This window comes from Pan paniscus, chromosome 18 (assembly GCF_029289425.2).
Source record: "Pan paniscus chromosome 18, NHGRI_mPanPan1-v2.0_pri, whole genome shotgun sequence".
NCBI lineage: Eukaryota > Metazoa > Chordata > Mammalia > Primates > Hominidae > Pan > Pan paniscus.
The window spans coordinates 69,828,496-69,846,906 of NC_073267.2; the positions used below are offsets into that span (position 1 = coordinate 69,828,496).

Here is an 18,411-nt window from a genome sequence, read left to right on the forward strand (position 1 = left end):
ACAACAATAGAATAAATATGAAGCTATAGTTCAGGATTTATGAATGTTTAAGCAAAGTACAGAAAAGATGCCGTTCAACCTTTAAATAATTCTATTTATTTATGCACTAACACGAGTAAGACATAATTATTTAGAAAGGGAAGAAAGTGACACATTAACTGCTACTACTACGAACTCTTCAAAGTGTATGCTGGAACTTAGTGAATAGAAGTCTACTTTGTGTCACTCTAATTCTATAGACAATTCCTGTGTATGTTCAGAATAGAGTCAGTAAAGGTCAAAAGCATCACATGTGATCCAGGACCTCACCACAAGGTCCTCTGGCATGTGGAGAATTATAATGAGACCATGAATTCTTTCTTTATTTAGCAGGTCCCTTTTAGTGGAAAGAAAGCCTCAGTTGAAAAGGAAGAAGCCAATGTAAAAATGTGAAATCAAAGCTCTTCTGATATGGTTGAAAACAAATAACACACTATAAAAAGCTGCAAGCTTGAGTTATACACGTGACCTTGGAAATACCATTGGCTCATCTACTATTCATGGTAAGTACATACCATAATATGCCTTTGACTTCAAGAAGCTTACATTCTACTGAGGAGGACAATAATGTTTACAAGCAATTCCCATAATAAAAGAAGCTTCAATGGTAGAAGAAATTGTAATAAGGAGAAATATCTTTGGGAGACAAAGAACCAAAACTTGCCTTTGTGGGTCAGATAGACCTTCAGATTTCAGACATTACAGCTGAGGCCTGAAGAATCAGGGAAAGATTTTTAGGTGGCAAGGAACTTGACAGAGCAAACAGCCATTTACCATTTCCTCACATGCTTCCTGAGACTGTATCAGCAGGAAGAATGACAGGTGGAAACAGGATATGGGTATTTGTGTGTGAGTTGGGAGAGGAGACAGCATTGGGGGTAAATTACCATGAAAGGAGATTAACCTGGATAGGTAGGAGGAAGATAGCACAAATATAGTTTCTTGGAAATTCAACTGGACTTTCAACTGGAAATTCAATTGGCATGAAAATACATCTCTTTTCTCTTTTAATGGCCAGGATAAACTCAAAAGGTAAAAGAAGTGTCTGGAAGATTGTTAGACATCTATTAATGTTGGTGAACAGGAGCCCTATTAATACTAAAATGTAGAGTAGTGCATGTGTGTATATGTCTGTGTGTACCATGTGTAAACAGAGGTTTGCAAAATTCCTTTAAGTATGAAAGATGGAAAGGAATCCCCTTACTTCTAGCTTTTCTACATAAAGTTAAGGATGGACAACCAAAAAGTATTCTAGAAGGATTTTTCATCTCTAAGGGTTAGTAGGAAAACATTATTTATTTTATTAACCGAACATTTTTAACTTTGTTTAGAGCTTCAAATGCCAGGCATTTTTGATAAATGTCTTATATTAAAGATTCTCTTTGATTCTGTGTACTTCCAGATCAACGTGGTCTCATGGCAACCCCATTAAGGAGTTAATTATTGTCCCAAGGTTACAAATGAGGAATTGCGTGTACATGTAGTTTGCTGGTTAGAGAATTGGACAGGATTTACAATACCGAGTAGCAGAAACTGTGACACATGTGATTGTAGTAACAGCCTTCTAAAACCTAGATCTAATTCTACTGTCACATGCTTTACAAGGCAGGGTGAGAGAAGGAAGAACGGAGAAGATGGCAATTACCTCTTTGCTTTACTTTTAATCCATCCTCATTAGAGGACTGTTAATGATTCACATATTCTTGTTTAATACTATATAGTAACTTTGACATATATCTATTAAAATTGTATTCTTCTAGTGAATGCTGCATCTATCTGGAAAACAAAACACAATAAAATAAAACACACACAGAAAAATAAGGTCATAAGCCAATTTAAATGGCAAATATAGAAGAACACACAGGAAGAGGACAGACAGATGGGAGAGAGGTGTCGTGTTAATTCGTTCTCAAACTGCTATAAAGAACTACCTAAGACTACAAAGAAAAGAGGTTTAATTGACTCACAGTTCTGCAGGCTGCACAGTAAGCATGGATGGGGATAATTCAGGAAACTTACAATTGTGGCAGAAGGTGAAGGGGAAGCAAGCACATCTTTACCATGCCGGAACAGGAGAGAGAGAGAGAGAGAGAGAGAGAAAGAGAAAGAGGTACCAAACACATTTAAATGAACAGATCTTGTGAGAACTCACTCACTATCACAAGAACAGCAAGGGGGAAACCCACCCCCATGATCCAATCACCTCCCACCAGATGCCTCCTCCAACATTGGAAATTACAATTCAACATGAGATTCGGTTGGGGACACAGAGCCAAACCATATCAGGTATTTTATAGTTTCTCAAGACTTGTGTTTGTCTTTTGATTTAGGGGAAGAAATAATCCATAGAGGGAGAGGCAAAGACAAGGGATTTGGGGGCATATCTTGCTTTCCATGAAGTTATTAGTATCTTCACTGAACTTGCATGACATATCAAGGTGCTTCCACAATTCTGCAATACATTTACAATGTATTAAGAAAATGAAAAAATGCTTCTATATTCAGCGATGTTAATATGATGCATGCTTTACACGGACTGGGACATTCAGACAGGACCTGGCACATAGTCAGTGTTCAGGAAACAATTATTAAATGTTTAATTAAAGTGACTTAATTATCAGAAAGGAAAGCATAATAGCTTTTTTTGGTATAGGCAATGATTTTATAATTGCTCCTTTTTTTCTTTTTGTATTTCTCTCTTTTGCTAGAAGCATCTCATCTAGCTTTTCTCCTTTAATTTCAAGCAATTCTGTTCAATTCCAAAAGCACGTGACAGAAGAGATATGAGTATGTGCATGTATATATGTGTCTAGGTGTCTGTATGCATGAGTTTGTGTCTATATATGTGTGTGTGTATCTGTGAGCATATGTTCTTGTTTGTTTGTGTATATATTAATTTATGTATATGAGCTGTGTGTATACATGGTTATGTAACTGTGTGCAATTGGATCAGTATGTGTGTTTGTTTCTGTATATAGATTTGTGTGTTTGCCAGTCTGCATGTGTTTAAATCAGTGTGGGTGCATGTGTACATGTTTATATGTGTGTGTCTGTAGTCTATGTGTGTATGTGCCTCTGTCGACATCTGTGTGTCTCCTTGTTCACATATGCCTTTATGTATCTGTACCTGTAAGTATGAATTTGTGTGTATCTTTGGGTGACTGTGTGTAGGTAACTATGTGATTGTGTGTCTTTACACGTGCACCATTAGACATATTTCCTACATTTTAAGTAAATGAAAGTGTTGTTTGCAGAAAAAATAAGCTATTTAGAACCTAATGTTCTGGAAATATTCATATTAAAAGACATGTGCTTTTATCATATTCTATATTGTCTACATTTAGCCACAGGTGTTAACAAAATGATAAGCACCTGGAAAGTAGACAATCTAAAAATTGTAATGGTATTCATATTAATCTTAGCTTTCTCCATGAATCAAAGTATAAACAATGAGGAAAAATCAGTCTAAGATTTTCATAGCTGGTGTAAACAGGACTTATTTCTCATAGAAATATGCTGACACTAGGCACATTCTGAAAGCTTATAGTGTGATGAATCCACTTTCTTAATATTAATTTACTTTTATAGTTTGTTTAATATAATATTGATTAAATTAGTATTTGGATTAATGATCTTTTAAATGCAAAGGAACTAAAACAGTATTCTCTTAATACAGAATGATAACTGAAAGACTAAAATGTTTGGAAATCAGTTTTTAAAGTATTTTATTCTATTGTTCTATTTCATATATCATTACATATCACAGTATATATTATACTAATTTATACTATATTAAAGTATAATCATAAATATGTAGAATTCAGGTGTTACCCACCTACATATTGTACACACACACACACACACACAAACACACAGATGTATATATAACATAAATCAAATATACGTAAATGATCTCAAAAAAAGCATTTATTGAATATTTGATAAATGCCAGATATTATGCTAGGTACAGAAAAGCAAGTTAAAAAGCATGTACTCCAATTTTCAGGGACTCAGTTTTAATTAGGTACAGAGCTTGCTGCTTGGTTTGTAGGTCCTGGTGAAAAAATAAAATCTTTTGTTTGAAAAGCCAGAAAAAAATGCCGTTAAAAATGCACGCAAAGTTGTTTCCTTTCTTTTTAATCATCTCTTCCTCTCCAGTTGTCTTATTATTTATTTATTTATTTTATTTTTTCATTGAGATGGAGTGCCACTCTGTCTCCCAGGTTGGAGTGCAGCGGCGTGATCTCTGCTCACTGCAGCCTCTGCCACCTAGGTTAAAGTGACCCTCATGCCTCACCTTCCCAAGTAACTGGGACTACAGGAATGTGCCACCATGCCCTCCTATATATATATGTTTTTTGTATTTTTAGTAGAGACGGGGTTTCACCATGTTGGCCAGGCTGGTCTCGAACTCCTGACCTCAGGTGATGCGCCCACCTTGGCCTCCCAAAGTGCTGGGATTACAGGCGTGAGCCACCGCCTTGTCATTTTTAAAAATTTAATTTGCAGGCAAATTTCATTCTAAGCAAGTGATTAGCATTAATTTTCCCATTGGTTATACTGTGCAATGATAGTTTTAAATGTAAACATCAGAGCATTTTAGACCTTAATCAGAATCACTGAAATTGCATGCTTGTATCACACAGTTTATCCTTGGAGGGTGCCTTGAGGGTTCCTTGAGTTGGTCTGAAGAGATAAACACAAGCCAGATTCAGAGACGGTTAGAAGGAGATCTTCACCCTAGACAGGAGTCTGCAGAAGGAATGCTCTAGAGCAAGGTTATACTCATGGGGCAAGAGCAGACTGTCACAGGTACCCTGGGATTGCCCTTCCTGCCAACTCCCAGACCTGCTCAGTGTCCCAGCCAGATGTGGGGTCTTGAACATTGAGCTAGATATTTCCATTTTTCATGAGTCTGCCACTCCAACCCATGGCAGATAGCCAACTCCACAAAGATATTTAAACCTATGTGCCAGGTTACACGAACAGAGGTTGGAAAAGCTCACTCTCACCAAGAGACACTCCAACCCATGGCAGATAGCCAACTTCACAAAGATCTTTAAACCTGTGTGCCAGGTTACATGGACAGAGGTTGGAAAAGCTCACTCTCAGCAAGAGACAGGTGCTCTGGGGTGCTGTCAGCCTAGTGTGGGGTGGCTGCCACAGTGCCCCATCCCAAGAGGCCATGGAGCAGTGTACCCAACTCTCCAGACACTCATAGGGTGAATGATGGCAGCAGTGGCAGGGTGAGGATTGGGAGGGGAGGATGGGGGGCTTGGGGTACAGGGAGTGGGAGAGTGAACTGCTGAGAATCTGCTCTTGGGAGGCTGTGGGAAGTTGTACTACTGATAAACCAAGGCTCCAAACCCCAGGCACATGCTCCATTGACACATCATTCAAAACATAAATTTCAAGACAAAATTATTAAATATTTAAAAATGACTATTGCAGTGCATTATTCTCTAAGCAGAAACCCTTCTGGAGAGGGTAAGGCATAACTGGTCACACACTCTGAAGCCAGCCCTGGATAGGAGAGAAATATGCATAGTTTATCTAAACAATTGAAATAGGTACAGACATAGCTTGTTTTATGGAACTTTGCTTTATTGCACTTCACAGAAATTGTATTTTTAACAAATTGGAGATTTGGTGTTAACGGTATCAAATCTCCAATTTTTTAAAAATGCAATTTTTAATTTTTATTAATGGTTATTAATGGTAGTGATTATCTGAAGTAGGTTTAGAGATGAATATGAATTTTCTGAGATAAAAAAGCATTGGAAATGGAACAAGAAAGCTCATGTCCAAAGTCTCAGAAATGTGGAAGATCATGGCATATTTGCAAAGCTGCAAATAATGACATACCAGTAATGTGTCCCTGCATGTGTGTTTACATATGCATTGGGGGTGAAAAAAAGATACAGGAGAAGGTAGTAGGGAGTTGCAGTTGGTTGCATTGTGATAAAACTTCTGTTCCTCCATAAGAGGCTTGTGTTCTTTAGGGACTTGAAATGAATTAAGACTTATATATCTCAAACTCAAAAATGAGACCTCCAATGCCACACAGTAAAAGACAACAGGATAAATTATATCAATGCTTTACAGTCTCAAGGTGTCAGAAATTCTTCTTTGATACTGAAGCAACATCAAACATTCAAAGGTCTTAAGTTAGATTAGAAATTGGAAGAACAGAGCATGCTTGATATTAGACTCTTTAGATTTCTCTGATTTCCTTCCATTAGGATATGTCATTTACGTTATTAGAGAGCTACAGTTAAATTCAACTTAGTGATGGGTGTTTAGGCCACTATGACTGTAAGTATATGCCTGGATAGCACCTCAGACAAAAATTTGCCTGTTAACTGTGGAAATTTTATTTATTTATTTATTTATTTTTGAGATGGAGTCTCACTGTGTTGCTCAGGCTGGAGTGCAGTGATCTCAGCTCACTGCAACCTCTGCCTCCCAGATTCAAGCAATTCTCCTGCCTCAGCCTCCCGAGTAGGTACGATTACAGGCATGCGCCACCACGCCCAGCTAATTTTGTATTTTTAGTAGAGACAGAGTTTCACCGTGTTGACCAGGCTGGTCTCAAACTCCTGACCTCAAGTGATCCACCAGCCTTGGCCTCCCAAAGTGCTGGGATTATAGGCATGAGCCACCGCACCTGGCCTGGAAATTATTTTTGAAAAATTCCCATTTGATTTGTGTTTTATTTTTCAGGAAGAGAATGTATAGATGTTCAATGTCTAAGCAAGAGAAACAAACATTCTTTTCCCTCTCTCCTCTATCTTGTTCATAAAGCAAGAATTATAAGCCTGCAGTGCAGCTTACAGGTAAAACCAGAAATATTTACATTACATAATCTTTGGCTTATGACCAAAGAAGAGACTTTTAGTGGTTACTAAGAAATCTGCCCTCTAAACAACAGAACTATTAGAGAATCCCTAACCTTTCTTCATCTCCATAGAGGAGTGTTCATTTCTGATTTCCTCAAAGTATATGTGTTATTCCTGTTTCATGTAGCCCAGAAATCCTGCACTAACTTATCACAATGATTGTGAATATATTTATGTCTATATGCCAAAATGTGCTCAATTACAATATTCCCTTCTAGCCTGATCTTTGGCTATTTTTTTCTAACCAAAATCCCTTTGGGTAGGATCAACTGGGCAGGATCCATCCATTGGATCCTGCTCAATGGATCCCTGCCCAAAGGACCAATGAGAAAAACATGCTTCCTACCCAGTGAGAGCAGGGCCATCTTTTTCTCATTTCCTCTGGTATATACAGGCTGTCAGTATTGATTTTGGCTTACAGATAGCACTGAATATTTTTTGTATTAATTTGAAGTCAATTAAGTTAATTAGTCATAGTAATTAACTATGGCTTTAAAATCATAAAGCAGAGAATCAATTGTTAATTTAATTTTTCAAAACCATGCTTAAAACTTTTTCCTTAATGTATAGCTTAGGTTACAGAGTCACTACCTCTGAGTTATAGACCCCTTTACCCGGGATTAAAAGGGTGGGAGTAGATCATGTAGAGGTGGGTGTAGAATTATACTAGGGATTCATTAACCCATAAGCATATTCACACTCCTCAATACTCAAGTGAATACTAAAGCTTAAGTAATATTATGTAAATGTCCATGCAATTTGGACTTGTTAAAAAGATCTCCTCATTTCCAAAAGAGTGAGGAATCTACGGCCTGTTAGAAACCAAAAGAGTTTATCAACATGTTTATGTATGTGTCTGTGAGTGTCTGGGATGAATGGGGGTAGTCAGTTCTACCCCCATTCATCCCAGTGAGTGTCTGTGAGTGTCTGGGATGAATGGGGGTAGTCAGTAGTAGTTTCACACGGTGAAAGTACTACCTTTTGTCCTGGTTAAAAGGGTGTGTTACTGCACCACAGAATTTGGCCATTTTTGCCATCATCCTCATTTTCATCCTCGCTCGTTAAAAATGGAATAACATTTTTAATAAATGATACTTTATTGAGTCTTTGCAACATGTAAACACAGCCCAAGGTAATAAACAGCCATTACTTTCCATTCTCAAAACAGTTCTTCCAGGTAAACATTCTTATCCCTATTTTATAAATGAGAAAACTGAAGCGTCCAGGGACTCGGAGACTTTGTCTCAAAGTCCTGGAGTTCTTAATTGGGCAGAGCCCAGGATTCAAACCCAAGTCACTGTGACTGCAGAGCCATTTTTCTTTTCTTCATAATATGTTTCTCAAAGTGCAGTTCATGGGTCACCTGTGGGTGTAGATTCTTGGATAGAAATGTATTTCACATATTTAGGGAGTATAATTCATGGGGCATTCCTTCCTCTGTCCCATCTCTAGAACTATAATCTCTGAAGGTGGGATGAAGGAATCTGCATTTGAACAAGTAGCATTTGAGAACCACTACCATGGACTATACTGTTATGGAAGAAAAAATGTACTTTGTGAAACTCTAAATTTCGATATAAAATCAAAATTGGGAGAGGTAAGAAATGGCAAAACAGGACATGATACTTGCTAAAGCAAGAAGGTCCCTCGCATCTGTTTTTAAAACCTCTCAGGTCCATATTGCTGAGTCTTCACTGGCCATAAACACTTCCAAGAACTTCAGGCTGATTGAATTGGGCACCAGATTTTATCATTGGGCAGCATTTGCTGTGGCTATTACTTGGGCATTGGAGTTGCTGCTTGTATAATAACTTGAGTGTGTGTGACATCAAAAGTCTATTTTCAGCATTTGCATATTGCGTATTTAAACATATTGGGATTTTCTTAGTCTTTGTTTATAGTTTAATCTAATCTTTATATTCTAAGAAAATGTCATTTTTAGCTCCAGTCCAAATACCTTATAATCACAGCACTCTGATGTAAACTGCAGAGCTGAACTTGAGAAAACTTAATACATTCTACCTCGTAATGTAATAACCGAGTTTAAATCCAACTGCACTAGGAAATGACCAAGAATGTAAGGGCAGTTTAAAGCCTAATGATCATATTTGCTGCTGTTGATGGTGATGATGATGCCCATTGCCTAAAATGACTGTAGCCAAGGAAAGAAAAGCAATTGATTCTGAGCTCATAAAAAAAATTTTTTTTAAAGAAAATTGTGTCATTCAGGAAATGCTCTTGTGCTTTCCCAAAATGCCAAAAATAAAGAAGTAAATAATTTTCGATAGCTTTTCTTCTATCCTCCTTGGCCCAAATCCCAAATCAGGAAAGATGAAGCTTCTAGCTCCCCATTTGTGTCATACTGACTCTGGATACTCCATACATATTTCTTGTTTTCCATTTGTTTTGTCCATCAGCTTGCTGCAGGAGGCAGCTTAAGCTTAGAGGTTAAGAGCACGTGTACTGCGAATAGACTGTTACGAATCAGGACTCTGTCTCTTTATAATTGTGTAAAGAAACTTGACCTTATCACTCTTTGGACTATTATTCCATCCCCTAAAAACAGAGATGATAAGAGTTCCTATCTCCTAGGGATTGTTTTGAATATTAAGCAAGATCGTATATGCAAAACAGTGAGCCAAGAGGCTGCCCCACATTACATTCTCTGAAATGGTAGTTATTAATAAGCCACTGTACATTTTAGAACAAAGGGCTGGTAAAGCCATTTCTAAGGATGATTAATTTAGAGTTCTAGACTGGAGGGAGTTGGCCAACAGGCTAAGGGATGAGACAGGAGGTGTTGACGATTCTACAGCTTAACATGCAGAGTTTGTGCCACAGTGGTGACAATGTAGATTCTTAAAAAGAAGGAAAAGAGACCTTACATCGATTAATTGATTTTTAGAAGCAAGCACTGTGCTCTGTGCTCACATTTATTAATTCACGTATCCAGGTTTGAAACTTAGAATTAACCACAAAGCAATAGTCAGAAAAGATGGAATAAAGCACTTTACTTTATAGGCGGTCATGGATTACACAGGTAGTAGAAATAGAAGGCCCGGAGTCCCTTCATTTACTGGCTACATTTACTGGCCCTAAAAACCTCAGCAGATCATTTTACCTTTATGGGCATCCACTTTTGCATCTGTAAAATGTGGGTAATACTGCTTTGGAGACAATGAGCAGGACATTTGCACACATTAGAATTTATAAAGTAATTTTTCAGGAATTATAATTTATCCTCAATGTCTTCTGTTTCATCTTTCCCGATTTCCCTCCTAATGGAACTGATAGTCCTTTCTGCTCACTAATCTGTAGAATTGCTATAACTTATACATACCAATACCTACACTTGTTTTCTGTGTCTTTTTTTTAAAAAAAATACTCATTTTACTTGGCCATTGAGTTCCAAGTTAGATGAGCTTTCATTGTTCTTTGAGATACATCAAAATGTTCTCTGTGAGGCCTTCCTTACTCCTCCCACCTAATTTCCTGCGTTTGACCATTCATTTTCCTGTGGTCACATAGCAATTTCGATGTACCTCTTAGTACTCGTATCACATTATTTTATAATTGTCTACAAGCTCCTAGAAAAAAAGGCTTATTCATTTTTGTATCCATAGCACCTGGCATGGCTTCTGGCAGGGAAGTGGCATGCAATAAATTTTTTTAAATGTAATAATTTTAGCTCATTATTACTAGTACTATGTGTATTCGTGGGGCATTCCCATTTCAGTTTTGGACACATTACCATGAGGGAGAAAATCAGAAATCAAAGAAGAAATTTCTACTAAGCTTCATATAATACATGAAAATAATCCTAGCCTATCTAATATATGTAAGAAATAATGGTGCAGTTACTAATATAATACATTATACAATGTTTCATAGCATGTATACTATGTGAGACGTGTCACTTTTTCAAAATGAATGCTAGATCTTTCTGGCTCTAACCTGTTAAAAGGGTCCTGCGGTTTCTTTCTGCATTCAATCCTTTACCCCCTCACTTCATCCACACTTCTGACATCAGTATATACACAGTCACATCATAAATTCAAATACTTTCTGATCTGGTAGCTCCCTTTTTTTCTCATCAGCTATTCATTTTATCATTAGCTACAAAGTTTAATTAGAACTTTGACCTCGGGAAGGAAGCGGCTAACTATGGCGACCGCCACGCAGCAGTGGGTTCTGGTGGAGATGGTACAGGCGCTTTACGAGGCTCCTGCTTACCATCTTATTTTGGAAGGGATTCTCATACTCTGGATAATCAGACTTCTTTTCTCTAAGACTTACAAATTACAAGAACGATCTGATCTTACAGTCAAGGAAAAAGAAGAACTGATTGAAGAGGGGTAACCAGAACCTCTTGTCCCTCCTGTCCCAAAAGACCATCCTGCTCTCAATTACAACATCGTTTCAGGACGGAGTCTTGCTCTGTCACCAGGCTGGAGTGCAGTGGTGCGATCTCGGCTCACTGCAACCTCCACCTCCCGGGTTAAAGCCATTCTCCTGCCTCAGCCTCCCGAGTAGCTGGGACTACAGGCACAAGCCACCATGCCCGCCTAATTTTTGTATTTTTAGTAGAGACAGAGTTTCACCATGTTGGCCAGAATGATCTCGATCTCCTTTTTTTTAATTAAAAAGTAAACTTTAATGTCGAAAATGCAAACTTGGGGAGGGCAGAAAGATCACACACAAGGCTGTCACTTCACACGTGGAAGGTTGCACAGCGGCTGGGCAGAGACGCTCCTCACTTCCCAGATGGTGAGGGGGCCGGGCAGAGGCGCTCCTCACTTCCCAGATGGTGCAGGGGCTGGGCAGAGGCACTCCTCCCTTACAAAGGGTGAGGGGGCCGGGCAGAGGTGCTCCTCACTTTCCAGACAGGGCGGTGGCTGGGCAGAAGCGCTCCTCACTTCCCAGATGGGACGGTGGCCGGGCAGAGGCGCTCCTCATTTCCCAGACGGTGGGGAGGCCGGGCAGAGGCACGCCTCACTTCGCAGACGGGACGGTGGCGAGGCAGAGGCGCTCCTTACTTCCCAGACAGGGCGGCTGGGCAGAGGCGCTCCTGACTTCCCATACCGTGAGGCGGCCGGGCAGAGGTGCTCGTCACTTCCCAGATGGGGTGGAGGCCGGGCAGAGGCGGTGCTCCTTCTCAATTCCCAGATGGTGGGCAGCTGGGTAGAGGCACTCCTCACTTCCCAGACAGGGCCGTGGCCAGGCAGAAGCGCTCCTCACTTCCCAGAGTGTAAGGGGGCCGGGCAGAGGCACTCCTCGCTTCGCAGACAGGACGGCAGCCAGGCAGAGGCGCTCCTCACTTCCCAGATGGTGCAGGCAGAGATGCTCCTCAGGTCTCAATCTCTTGACCTCCTGATCCGCCTGCCTGGGCCTCCCAAAGTGCTGGATTACAGGCGTGGGCCACCACGCCTGCCCTGCCGTCTCTTCTGTCTCCTCCTAAGCAGCTCTCTTAGTCTCCTGAATTTTGATGTTCTACTTGGCACCCTCACGTTCTTACGCATGTTGCCCTGCTGGAGGCGTCCTTCTCTTTGGGAAGCCTGACCCACCAACAGTGCCTCAGGAGATAGACATGGAAGCTTAGCCGGTGGGGGCCCCTCGTCTCTATCCCACCTCAGTTGCAGGGGAGGGGTCGGTCGCAGCTGCAGCGGTGGCCCCGACAGTTTTCTTTTGCGGGAACTGTGGCCGGCAGCTCTGGGTGGAGAAGACCTACTTGGTCCAAGAGCTGCAGGATCCTTGGGCTGCATGTCCTCCCCCACCATCAGCAAGCCTGGAGAGCTGGGCAGGTGGTCTTTACCCAGCACCTTCAAGGCCCCCTTCTCTGGCCACAGGGAGCAGCCCGGAACTGGGGCAGGGAGCACTGTTGGAAGTGGGTCAGGCTTCCCAAAGGGAAGGATGCCTCCAGCAGGGCTGTGTGAACTGGCGACTCCATGGCCCTTGGAGTAGAAACTCACTGCATGCACCTGGGCCTTGTCAGTCTGGTTGTTTTCTGTCAGGCTCTTGAGGTGGACATTTCCCTCCAAGGGCCTGGGATTGTACCAGGAGGAAGTGAGGTTTCCCTGAGTCTCCAGGGGCCTAGAGGTGGAGGCTGCTTCCCCATTGCTACAGGGGCCCCTTTTATTGTCCTCCTGCCCCTGGGTCTCTACCTGGTCTTTCACCTCCGTTGCTTCTTTGGGCTCTTCTGCCCTCATCTCCGTCTTCGGGAGCCTGGCTGGGATCACCTGCTCATCTAATGAACGAAGTTGAAGGTTAAACTTGCCTCTGAGACGAGGGATCCTCGGGGGCCTGAGGTGTCCAAACATCATGGAGTTGCGAGCAGAAAGCACAGGTTTCTTCCTCGAGGGGGGGCTCCAGACCACAGGAGGCAGGACCCTCTGTGGGGTGCCCGTGTTCCGAGGGATAAGACACAGCCTCATAGGGGCACCATCCCACCTGACTGGAAAAGAAGGCCCAAGATGTCGCTGACGGTTGAAGAGGAGTGGGTAACGGCCCCAGATTCCCTGGGCAGGCACAGGTGCAGGAGCCGCGGGGTGAGCCCGGCCGGCTGGGAAGGCCTCACGGACAAGACGAGCAGGTGGCCGATGGCATGGCCAGGACCTGCGGCGGAACCAGGAACAAAATACGCTTAGTGAGTTGCCCATTTTGAGCGAGTTGTGCACAGACGAAACTAAGGGTGAGAAGCGGAGAGGATACTCCTAAGTCACCCACTTCTCTGTGGCCGGGTGCACACTGGGCATCTGGGAGCTTATGATATCACTATGGGGCTGGTGACAGAGCTAGGGTGTGGAGGAGTGCTTAGGAGCCCAGCGAGGGTGCCTACAAGAGGAGTCAAAGGGCAAAGGGTGAGACCCTTCCACCGGTTCCCCTGGACTCTAGCCTCAGGGACGTCCTGCTCCTGGGGGCAGGTGTGTGGCCCTGGATGGGCCCCCTGTGGGGCTGTTGGGGGTGTGGGGCTGATCTGCCAGAGCGCTTCCGCCTGGCACCTGGCCCAGGTGCTGGCTGGCACCCAGTGGCCCTGTCTTGGCCGGCCCTGTCCCCCGGGTTACAGGGCCAGAACCTGGAAGCAGAGCGCAGGACCAGCCAGATCCCGCCAGGCTCTCCAGTGCCTCTGTGCTGCCTGGAGCCAGGCCTGCCTTCTCCATGGCTGCCGTGGCCTCAAGGGCCACTAAGCTTCATATAATACATGAAAATAATCCTAGCATATCTAATATATGTGAGAAATAATGGTGCAGTTACTAATATAATACATTATACAATGTTTCATAGCATGTATACTATGTGAGACGTGTCACTTTTTCAAAATGAATGCTAGATCTTTCTGGCTCTAACCTGTTAAAAGGGTCCTGCGGTTTCTTTCTGCATTCAATCCTTTACCCCCTCACTTCATCCACACTTCTGACGTCAGTATATACACAGTCACATCATAAATTCAAATACTTTCTGATCTGGTAGCTCCCTTTTTTTCTCATCAGCTATTCATTTTATCATTAGCTACAAAGTTTAATTAGAACTTTGACCTCGGGAAGGAAGCGGCTAACTATGGCGACCGCCACGCAGCAGTGGGTTCTGGTGTAGATGGTACAGGCGCTTTACGAGGCTCCTGCTTACCATCTTATTTTGGAAGGGATTCTCATACTCTGGATAATCAGACTTCTTTTCTCTAAGACTTACAAATTACAAGAACGATCTGATCTTACAGTCAAGGAAAAAGAAGAACTGATTGAAGAGTGGTAACCAGAACCTCTTGTTCCTCCTGTCCCAAAAGACCATCCTGCTCTCAATTACAACATCGTTTCAGGATGGAGTCTTGCTCTGTCACCAGGCTGGAGTGCAGTGGTGCGATCTCGGCTCACTGCAACCTCCACCTCCCGGGTTAAAGCCATTCTCCTGCCTCAGCCTCCCGAGTAGCTGGGACTACAGGCACAAGCCACCATGCCCGCCTAATTTTTGTATTTTTAGTAGAGACAGAGTTTCACCATGTTGGCCAGAATGATCTCGATCTCCTTTTTTTTAATTAAAAAGTAAACTTTAATGTCGAAAATGCAAACTTGGGGAGGGCAGAAAGATCACACACAAGGCTGTCACTTCACACGTGGAAGGTTGCACAGCGGCTGGGCAGAGACGCTCCTCACTTCCCAGATGGTGAGGGGGCCGGGCAGAGGCGCTCCTCACTTCCCAGATGGTGCAGGGGCTGGGCAGAGGCACTCCTCCCTTACAAAGGGTGAGGGGGCCGGGCAGAGGTGCTCCTCACTTTCCAGACAGGGCGGTGGCTGGGCAGAAGCGCTCCTCACTTCCCAGATGGGACGGTGGCCGGGCAGAGGCGCTCCTCATTTCCCAGACGGTGGGGAGGCCGGGCAGAGGCACGCCTCACTTCGCAGACGGGACGGCGGCGAGGCAGAGGCGCTCCTTACTTCCCAGACAGGGCGGCTGGGCAGAGGCGCTCCTGACTTCCCATACCGTGAGGCGGCCGGGCAGAGGTGCTCGTCACTTCCCAGATGGGGTGGAGGCCGGGCAGAGGCGGTGCTCCTTCTCAATTCCCAGATGGTGGGCAGCTGGGTAGAGGCACTCCTCACTTCCCAGACAGGGCCGTGGCCAGGCAGAAGCGCTCCTCACTTCCCAGAGTGTAAGGGGGCCGGGCAGAGGCACTCCTCGCTTCGCAGACAGGACGGCAGCCAGGCAGAGGCGCTCCTCACTTCCCAGATGGTGCAGGCAGAGATGCTCCTCAGGTCTCAATCTCTTGACCTCCTGATCCGCCTGCCTGGGCCTCCCAAAGTGCTGGATTACAGGCGTGGGCCACCACGCCTGCCCTGCCGTCTCTTCTTTCTCCTCCTAAGCAGCTCTCTTAGTCTCCTGAATTTTGATGTTCTACTTGGCACCCTCACGTTCTTACTCATGTTGCCCTGCTGGAGGCGTCCTTCTCTTTGGGAAGCCTGACCCACCAACAGTGCCTCAGGAGATAGACATGGAAGCTTAGCCGGTGGGGGCCCCTCGTCTCTATCCCACCTCAGTTGCAGGGGAGGGGTCGGTTGCAGCTGCAGCGGTGGCCCCGACAGTTTTCTTTTGCGGGAACTGTGGCCGGCAGCTCTGGGTGGAGAAGACCTACTTGGTCCAAGAGCTGCAGGATCCTTGGGCTGCATGTCCTCCCCCACCATCAGCAAGCCTGGAGAGCTGGGCAGGTGGTCTTTACCCAGCACCTTCAAGGCCCCCTTCTCTGGCCACAGGGAGCAGCCCGGAACTGGGGCAGGGAGCACTGTTGGAAGTGGGTCAGGCTTCCCAAAGGGAAGGATGCCTCCAGCAGGGCTGTGTGAACTGGCGACTCCATGGCCCTTGGAGTAGAAACTCACTGCATGCACCTGGGCCTTGTCAGTCTGGTTGTTTTCTGTCAGGCTCTTGAGGTGGACATTTCCCTCCAAGGGCCTGGGATTGTACCAGGAGGAAGTGAGGTTTCCCTGAGTCTCCAGGGGCCTAGAGGTGGAGGCTGCTTCCCCATTGCTACAGGGGCCCCTTTTATTGTCCTCCTGCCCCTGGGTCTCTACCTGGTCTTTCACCTCCGTTGCTTCTTTGGGCTCTTCTGCCCTCATCTCCGTCTTCGGGAGCCTGGCTGGGATCACCTGCTCATCTAATGAACGAAGTTGAAGGTTAAACTTGCCTCTGAGACGAGGGATCCTCGGGGGCCTGAGGTGTCCAAACATCATGGAGTTGCGAGCAGAAAGCACAGGTTTCTTCCTCGAGGGGGGGCTCCAGACCACAGGAGGCAGGACCCTCTGTGGGGTGCCCGTGTTCCGAGGGATAAGACACAGCCTCATAGGGGCACCATCCCACCTGACTGGAAAAGAAGGCCCAAGATGTCGCTGACGGTTGAAGAGGAGTGGGTAACGGCCCCAGATTCCCTGGGCAGGCACAGGTGCAGGAGCCGCGGGGTGAGCCCGGCCGGCTGGGAAGGCCTCACGGACAAGACGAGCAGGTGGCCGATGGCATGGCCAGGACCTGCGGCGGAACCAGGAACAAAATACGCTTAGTGAGTTGCCCATTTTGAGCGAGTTGTGCACAGACGAAACTAAGGGTGAGAAGCGGAGAGGATACTCCTAAGTCACCCACTTCTCTGTGGCCGGGTGCACACTGGGCATCTGGGAGCTTATGATATCACTATGGGGCTGGTGACAGAGCTAGGGTGTGGAGGAGTGCTTAGGAGCCCAGCGAGGGTGCCTACAAGAGGAGTCAAAGGGCAAAGGGTGAGACCCTTCCACCGGTTCCCCTGGACTCTAGCCTCAGGGACGTCCTGCTCCTGGGGGCAGGTGTGTGGCCCTGGATGGGCCCCCTGTGGGGCTGTTGGGGGTGTGGGGCTGATCTGCCAGAGCGCTTCCGCCTGGCACCTGGCCCAGGTGCTGGCTGGCACCCAGTGGCCCTGTCTTGGCCGGCCCTGTCCCCCGGGTTACAGGGCCAGAACCTGGAAGCAGAGCGCAGGACCAGCCAGATCCCGCCAGGCTCTCCAGTGCCTCTGTGCTGCCTGGAGCCAGGCCTGCCTTCTCCATGGCTGCCGTGGCCTCAAGGGCCACTAAGCTTCATATAATACATGAAAATAATCCTAGCATATCTAATATATGTGAGAAATAATGGTGCAGTTACTAATATAATACATTATACAATGTTTCATAGCATGTATACTATGTGAGACGTGTCACTTTTTCAAAATGAATGCTAGATCTTTCTGGCTCTAACCTGTTAAAAGGGTCCTGCGGTTTCTTTCTGCATTCAATCCTTTACCCCCTCACTTCATCCACACTTCTGACATCAGTATATACACAGTCACATCATAAATTCAAATACTTTCTGATCTGGTAGCTCCCTTTTTTTCTCATCAGCTATTCATTTTATCATTAGCTACAAAGTTTAATTAGAACTTTGACCTCGGGAAGGAAGCGGCTAACTATGGCGACCGCCACGCAGCAGTGGGTTCTGGTGGAGATGGTACAGGCGCTTTACGAGGCTCCTGCTTACCATCTTATTTTGGAAGGGATTCTCATACTCTGGATAATCAGACTTCTTTTCTCTAAGACTTACAAATTACAAGAACGATCTGATCTTACAGTCAAGGAAAAAGAAGAACTGATTGAAGAGTGGTAACCAGAACCTCTTGTTCCTCCTGTCCCAAAAGACCATCCTGCTCTCAATTACAACATCGTTTCAGGACGGAGTCTTGCTCTGTCACCAGGCTGGAGTGCAGTGGTGCGATCTCGGCTCACTGCAACCTCCACCTCCCGGGTTAAAGCCATTCTCCTGCCTCAGCCTCCCGAGTAGCTGGGACTACAGGCACAAGCCACCATGCCCGCCTAATTTTTGTATTTTTAGTAGAGACAGAGTTTCACCATGTTGGCCAGAATGATCTCGATCTCCTTTTTTTTAATTAAAAAGTAAACTTTAATGTCGAAAATGCAAACTTGGGGAGGGCAGAAAGATC

General features: G+C 44.7%; 2 protein-coding genes across 2 annotated transcripts; both read right to left on the reverse strand.

Moving 5' to 3' along the window:
* Positions 1–12,343: 12,343 nt before the first annotated feature.
* On the reverse strand, positions 12,344–13,369 carry LOC117976239 (putative UPF0607 protein ENSP00000381418). Its single transcript, XM_034940337.2, has one exon. It carries the CDS (start codon positions 13,367–13,369, stop codon positions 12,344–12,346), a length of 1,026 nt encoding a protein of 341 aa, XP_034796228.2.
* A 2,364-nt stretch (positions 13,370–15,733) lies between these two features.
* Positions 15,734–16,759, reverse strand: LOC134729360 (putative UPF0607 protein ENSP00000381418). The gene has a single exon (XM_063598014.1). The coding sequence runs from the start codon at positions 16,757–16,759 to the stop codon at positions 15,734–15,736; it is 1,026 nt and encodes a 341-aa protein (XP_063454084.1).
* Between the last annotated feature and the right edge of the window lie 1,652 nt (positions 16,760–18,411).

Coding starts and splice junctions, on each gene's coding strand:
- LOC117976239 (XM_034940337.2), bottom strand. CDS start 13,369: ATGAGGCTGTGTCTTATCCCTCGGAACACGGGCACCCCACAGAGGGTC.
- LOC134729360 (XM_063598014.1), bottom strand. CDS start 16,759: ATGAGGCTGTGTCTTATCCCTCGGAACACGGGCACCCCACAGAGGGTC.